This window comes from Leptopilina boulardi, unplaced genomic scaffold (genome assembly GCF_019393585.1).
Source record: "Leptopilina boulardi isolate dan_hultmark-lab unplaced genomic scaffold, ZJU_Lbou_2.1 LbouV2_179, whole genome shotgun sequence".
NCBI lineage: Eukaryota > Metazoa > Arthropoda > Insecta > Hymenoptera > Figitidae > Leptopilina > Leptopilina boulardi.
The window spans coordinates 1,896,662-1,903,035 of record NW_026137728.1 but is presented as its reverse complement, the minus strand read 5'-3'; the positions used below and the strand labels follow the sequence as shown (position 1 = coordinate 1,903,035).

At 26.4% G+C, this 6,374-nt stretch overlaps 1 protein-coding gene across 2 annotated transcripts; it reads left to right on the top strand.

Moving 5' to 3' along the window:
* Positions 1 to 2,876: 2,876 nt before the first annotated feature.
* On the top strand, positions 2,877 to 5,446 carry LOC127277779 (odorant receptor 22c-like). 2 transcript variants are annotated; one of them, XM_051299151.1, is made up of 8 exons: positions 2,877 to 2,941; positions 3,084 to 3,201; positions 3,263 to 3,518; positions 4,271 to 4,387; positions 4,510 to 4,600; positions 4,706 to 4,746; positions 5,052 to 5,184; positions 5,266 to 5,446. In XM_051299151.1, the coding sequence occupies exons 1-8, from the start codon at positions 2,897 to 2,899 to the stop codon at positions 5,317 to 5,319; spliced, it is 855 nt and encodes a 284-aa protein (XP_051155108.1). In that variant the 5' UTR covers positions 2,877 to 2,896; the 3' UTR covers positions 5,320 to 5,446. The 2 variants fall into 2 exon arrangements, with proteins under 2 accessions (XP_051155108.1, XP_051155107.1); XM_051299150.1 differs by having other exon boundaries at positions 4,706 to 4,845.
* The last annotated feature ends 928 nt before the right edge of the window (positions 5,447 to 6,374 follow it).

Genomic DNA, 6,374 nt, shown 5'->3' with positions numbered 1-6,374 from the left:
TTTTTTTAAATCGATTTTTCAAGCGTCAGGGGCCAACTCGAACGGCCGTACAAATTTTATGCGCCCTTTTACTTTCCGGCGGCTCATTTGAGGTAAATTTAAAGAATTAATGAAAGTTAACAAATCAGAAATTCACATTTTAGCAATAAAACTTTGCTTTCTCCACGAGGAAGCAAATTTTTTTGCTGATCGTAAAGAGGAAGCAAAATGTTCATGTAATGAACATCTGAATTTACAACTTGTTTGGTAAGTTTTTTATGCTTTTGCATGCGTTTTGGTCATAAAAAGTGTCTTCCCCTACTCGGATCAGGGTGTCAATTTTTTTCTACACTTTTCGGTGTATTTTGTGCAAGAATATGCAATAAACTCGTCTGCCTAAGAAAAATTGAATTTTTTTGGTAAATTTTTATGCTTTTGGATGCGTTTTTCGTCATAAAAAGGGTCTTCCTCTACTCGGATCAGGGTGTCAATTTTTTTCTACACTTTTCGGTGTATTTTGTGCAAGAATATGCAATAAATACGTCTGCCTAAGAAGAATTGAATTTTTTTGTCGCTTTTTCTATAACAAAAAGTGCTTGAAAGGTGGTAATGAGTGTCTTCCTCTACTCGTCTCAATCTGTTAATTTTTTTCTACACTTTTGGGTGTATTTAGTACAAAAAATTGCAATGAAATCGTTTGCCTAAGATGAATTGAATTTTTTTGTTGATTTTTCTATGACGAAAAGTGCTTTAAAGTTGGTAATAGGGGTCTTCCTCTACTCGTATCGTAGATGTTTAATAAAGCATATTTAAAAAAAAAAAAAAAAAAGATTATAAATTATATATTATTTTTCATTAATTTTTAGAAATTTCAGCTAAAATATAAATTTTTTATTTTTTAACATCCTTTAATTCTTTAAATTTAACTCAAATCTATGGGTACTCAAATGTTTATATTATTATTTTATTATTTTTGTATGTTTATTTTAATGTTAACGCTTTCTCTACGAGGAAGCAAATTTTTTTGCTGATCGTAAAGAGGAAGCAAAATATTCATGTAATGAACATCTGAATTTACAACTTTTTTGCATTTTTGACAGTTTTAAAATGTTAATTCGTTAATTTTGACCCTAAATCCTTTATCAGCGACCGAAAATACATCTAGAATGACTATGGAGGAAATTTTAAAGCACTTAATTTTTGCACAGGTGCTTGAACAGAAAAAATCCTTTGTACTTTATTATTATTATTTCGAAAAGAAACTAGGTGTTCATTATATGACCATTTAACTTCCTCATGATACACTTATATTTAAGATTAAAAGAAGGATTACAACTAAAATAACGATCAATTTTATAATTATTGGTAAAAAGTAAACTTTATATACCTATATATCAATCGATTCGTTTTCATGCCAGGAATACAATTTTGACAAGAATTAATTAAAATTTTTATATCAGAAAAAGTTATTTCAAAAAATATAAAAAACGATTATATTCAAAAATTCAAAAAAAAATGATTTAATCTATAGATTTCTGTAAAATATGAACTTTATATAGGCTAATCGACTCGTTTTAATGCAAGAAATAAGTTTTTTTACTAAACAAAATTAAATTTACAAAGAAAAATATATTTTGAAAAAAATTTTTTTTTGTAATTTTGAAAAAATTGTAAAAAATAAAATGTTGTGAATATATTTATTCATATATATTAATTCTAGATAAAAATGAGTCAATTTAACCCAATTTTAAAACATCGAAAATCGTCACGAATACAAAGCTTCTTCATGAGCAAGCAAAATAAGGAGTGAAGGGGAAATAAAAACAATAGAGTCGAATGGGTGTCTACTTATAATAAACCATTTATGACTCGTTTATTGTTTTAGTTACTCGGGGGTTTTGGGGGTCACTGATTACGAATCCGATGTTAGTTTTCAAGAATTCAAAATGGCGGATCCAATATGGCGGAAAAAAATTCAAAAAATCAACAGCCCACATAGCACGACTTCTTGCTGTGAGGTTACTGTAAGGATATAAAAAATATTTAGCTTTCTAAAAATGTATGGGCATCTCGATGCAGGTGTTATAGCAATAAGCGACTCTAAAAATCCTTAGACATGAATCTTTAAAAAAAATCAACAACTTTCTCAAAATTATATCAAAATTTATTAAGGATATTTCATGTTTTTTAAGATTTAATAAATGTTCATCTTTATTTCAATCTAGTCATAATAAATATAAATTACAATATTAGAATAATAAAACTAAGTCTTTAATCCTAATGTATATGAGGTATTCCCATGTAAAGTGTTGTGTTCATGAAAATTAGAAAATAACTAATTCCATCTTCATTTTAATCAATAGAATCTATGGAAACTTTAATTATTTTTTTCTCCCTACAATGTTAAAACCATTTAAACCTCTCATTATTATAATTGCAGATACTTGTCTACTATTTAAGAAATGTAGAAAGAGCAATTATTATAATTACAGGTACGTCTAACAGTTCTTAGGAAACACTTTGCTTTAATATAAATATTTAAATACTATGATTATTGATTCTTATATACAAAGAGTTTGAGCGCGTACAAGAAGGACTATAGAACATACTCCTTTTTGTCAATATTGTGTATGCATCGAAGAAATGGATATAGTAAAGAAACGATATTACAATATTGCCAAATATATTATAATTTTAACAGGTTTAAGTCGACATCATCCATTGTGGTTCAATTTCTTGTCAAAATCATTCAATTTTTTTATTCTCTTTTCTTTTATGGGTGTTCAGGTAATATTATATTTTGATACAGTTTTGTTTAAGCTTTTTTAATAAAAGGATTAATAAAATTAGATTGCAGGAATGATAAAAGCATTGGATAATATTGACATGGTATTGGCCACCAACATGTTATTCTTTTATGGGTGCAATTCTTTATATAAATAGCCAGCTGCAAGTAAAACAAGTAATCAGTTTAAATTTTTTTTCTATTGTTTTCTCGAAGGAAATTTTATTGCAAACCCTAATATACATATAATTGTGATTTTGGTGATAAAAATTTATAATTGTCTACAAATCGCAATGTAAAATTTACAATTTTTTTGTAGATAAATTTTGTTTATTTGAAAATGCAAAATGACTGGAATACATTAACATCAGAACATGAAGTTAATATTCTGCATAAATATGGCAGAAAATGCAGAAATTACACTATAATATACATTGGTAGATAGTTTTTTAATAATAAATATTATTATTTTTTTTTAATTAACATCCTTATATTCAGTTGGAGTATTTGGACATCTTATGCTCTATCATTTGGTACATGGGGTTCCTCAGCTGATTAACTTTTACAAAAATATTGATAAACCTATGCAGCTTGTTTTTCTTCTTGAGTGTGGTATAGATTTACAAAAATACTACTTATGGATAACAATTTACAGTTATGTAGTTGGTTACGTTTGTAGTTTTGGAATTGTAAATGGAGGTACAATTCTTTTAATGTTTCTTGAGCATGCTTGTGGAATATTTGACATTATAGGGTAAACATAATTAATTCTAAATTAATTAATTTTAATTTTTACAAAATGAAATATTCTTTTTAAAAACTATATACAAATCGCATTTAGGTTACAGTTTATCAAATTTATACAATCGAACGAAATTATCAGACAGGATAATTTGCAGAATGGCTTTTTAAGGGTCGCTCGCATATCACGTGATACATATTTTGGGTATTTTGAACCCCCCACCCCCCTTGCGTGATACTTTTTCTATTGTTAAAAAATTAATTTTTCATGGACCGTGATAATTTGCCTATACCCCCCTCCCATTCCCCTAAAGATATCACGTGATATGTGAATGACCCCTTATATATTTATTGATTTGTCATCTGGATGTGATTTGTTTAATCTCAATACTTTTCTATTAAAGCCATGTAAAAATAAACGTATATGAAAACTATGAAGCCTTTCTAGCAGAATACTACTATACTTATTTTAGACGGGCTCTGACATTAGTTTTTGGTACAACGAACACTAATAGCATGGCTCCTTATTTTAGTATAGAACGCAGTGATTTGTCGTACCAAAAACTGACGACAGAGAGCGTATAAAATCCATTTACTATGGTAGTTTTCTGCTAGAAAGGCTTAATATTTTTCTCCGTATAAACAATAGAAAACGGATATAAAAATTATTAATCATTAAACTTTTTAAAACCTGAAGATAAAAAGAATATTATTTTATCATCAGTATTTAAAAAAAGTTGTACATTATAAATTTAATTTTTTCAGACATCTATTGACTACTGCTATAAATGAAAATTCTGTCTTTAGTAATAAAGTTAATTTTCGAAAACAACTCCATCGAAAGATTAAACTTTGTGTGGAAATGCACAGAAGTGTTATATTGTTTGTATAATAAAAGTTTTACTTAAAATTAATATTTTAGAATGTAGAACAAGAAAGTTGCTTAAAGCTAAAAATTCAACAATACCAAACTTTATATTAATTAAAATATTTTGCTTTTCAAGATTTATCAATGATGTTCAAACATGTTTTTCTACTTCTTATCTTTTTGTATTTGGACTAAGTGTAATTATGTTAAGCATCACTGGAGTCCAAGTAAGTTTACTATTATATATATTAATGAAGTTTTTTACGTCTAAATAATATAATTTTTTAAAAAGAATGCTAAACAAGACTTTAACCTGATATTATAAAATTTAGTCTGTGATGTGCTTACCGGATAATCCCAAGGATGCCATAAGGTTCGGATGTTTCACAATTGCTCAAATATTACATATTTACTTTTTAACTCTCCCAACGCAGCATTTACTGGATAACAGCTTAATTCTTTCCACCTGCATGTATAAATAATTTTTTTAATCATTTTAATATTTCTTTTTAGTAAAAAAAAAATAGGCATAACAAGATCAAAAAATTAATTTATTCTTTACTGTAACTAGGATTCTAACTTTAGTGTTATATAAAATTACGATATATTTAAATTAAACTAATAATGGTTGTAACCTAAGAAACAGATTTAATAAAGCTACAAATTCTTTTATTATAGATATGATACAGATTGGTACCATTTGTCAACTGAAACAAAAAAATTATTACTCCTAATAATGAGAAAAGGATCTGAACCTACTACATTTGTTGTTGGCAAAATATTCATACTTTCATTGCAATTTTTTACAAAGGTATGAAAATTTAAAAACAAAAATTGAGGGCGTTTTATTAAAAATTGTTTTTTTTTTAATTTATTAAAAAATTCTTTAAAGATTCTTCAAACGTCAATGTCATATTTTACTGTACTGATGTCTATGCGAGGATGAGTAGAAAGTTCCACTGCGTCATTTTATAATAAGATAGTGATTGGTGAAATTTGATATTTTAAAATCAAAAAAATCTTTTTGTAGTACGATTTATATCGAGTTACGATTTGTTTTAAAGTAAATAAAAACTATCGAAACAATATATACAGCGTTCTTTCTTTGAAAAATAGAATTGGTTGCAACTTGTGTGTTTTTCAATATTTAAAGAATATAAATATATAAATATGAACTTGAAACGATCGTAAACAATTTGCTTGAAATTCTGAATACGTTCAAATGAACAAACAATTTATTTACTACTTTTTTAATTTCAAAATTTATTATAAAATTTTGCTTATTTTTTTATTCAAAAATACATTAATAATTAAATATTTACCAAACTTTTTTATTTTTCATTGTCTCTGAGTAATTTCTTTAAAAAATTTCTAGAATAAAAAAAAATTCAATTCCATTCACAATTCCATATACACAATAATTTCGGTACTTTAAACAAATACAAATAAATGTATATTTTATATAATATTTGAAGAAATTATTTGAATAATAAAATAAAGAGTAAAATGTTAATATAAAAAAATAAGAATTAAAAAGTTAGTATAATAATTTATTATTATTAATAGTTAATGCTATGAGCTCGTGCGGTTCGAGCGAAGAGTCGGTTCTTCGATCCAGCTGCTCAATTAATGTAAAAAGCAAAAAGAACCCTAAATTTTGAATATCAACCAGTGCTGGCTTATTACTGGTTACTATATAATTTTGCCCGTACTTTGCAAAATACAGAATTAATGCTAGATTCCAGTATTGAATTCACAGTTTTCCTAAAAGTATCAAATTGAGACCAAAAATTGCATCAAATCTTTGCAACGTTTTGATGCACATAAGTTATATCAAAAAGAGATCGTTTTGTGTATCATTTTTAGAAATTATACACGAAACGGTCTCATTTTTTGATGCAAAAAATTTAATCAATTTATATCAATCATGGCCGAATTGAATAGACTCAAAATTAAACGAATTTTTTTCAGATATTTTGGTAATAGTACAATTGCGGAGAC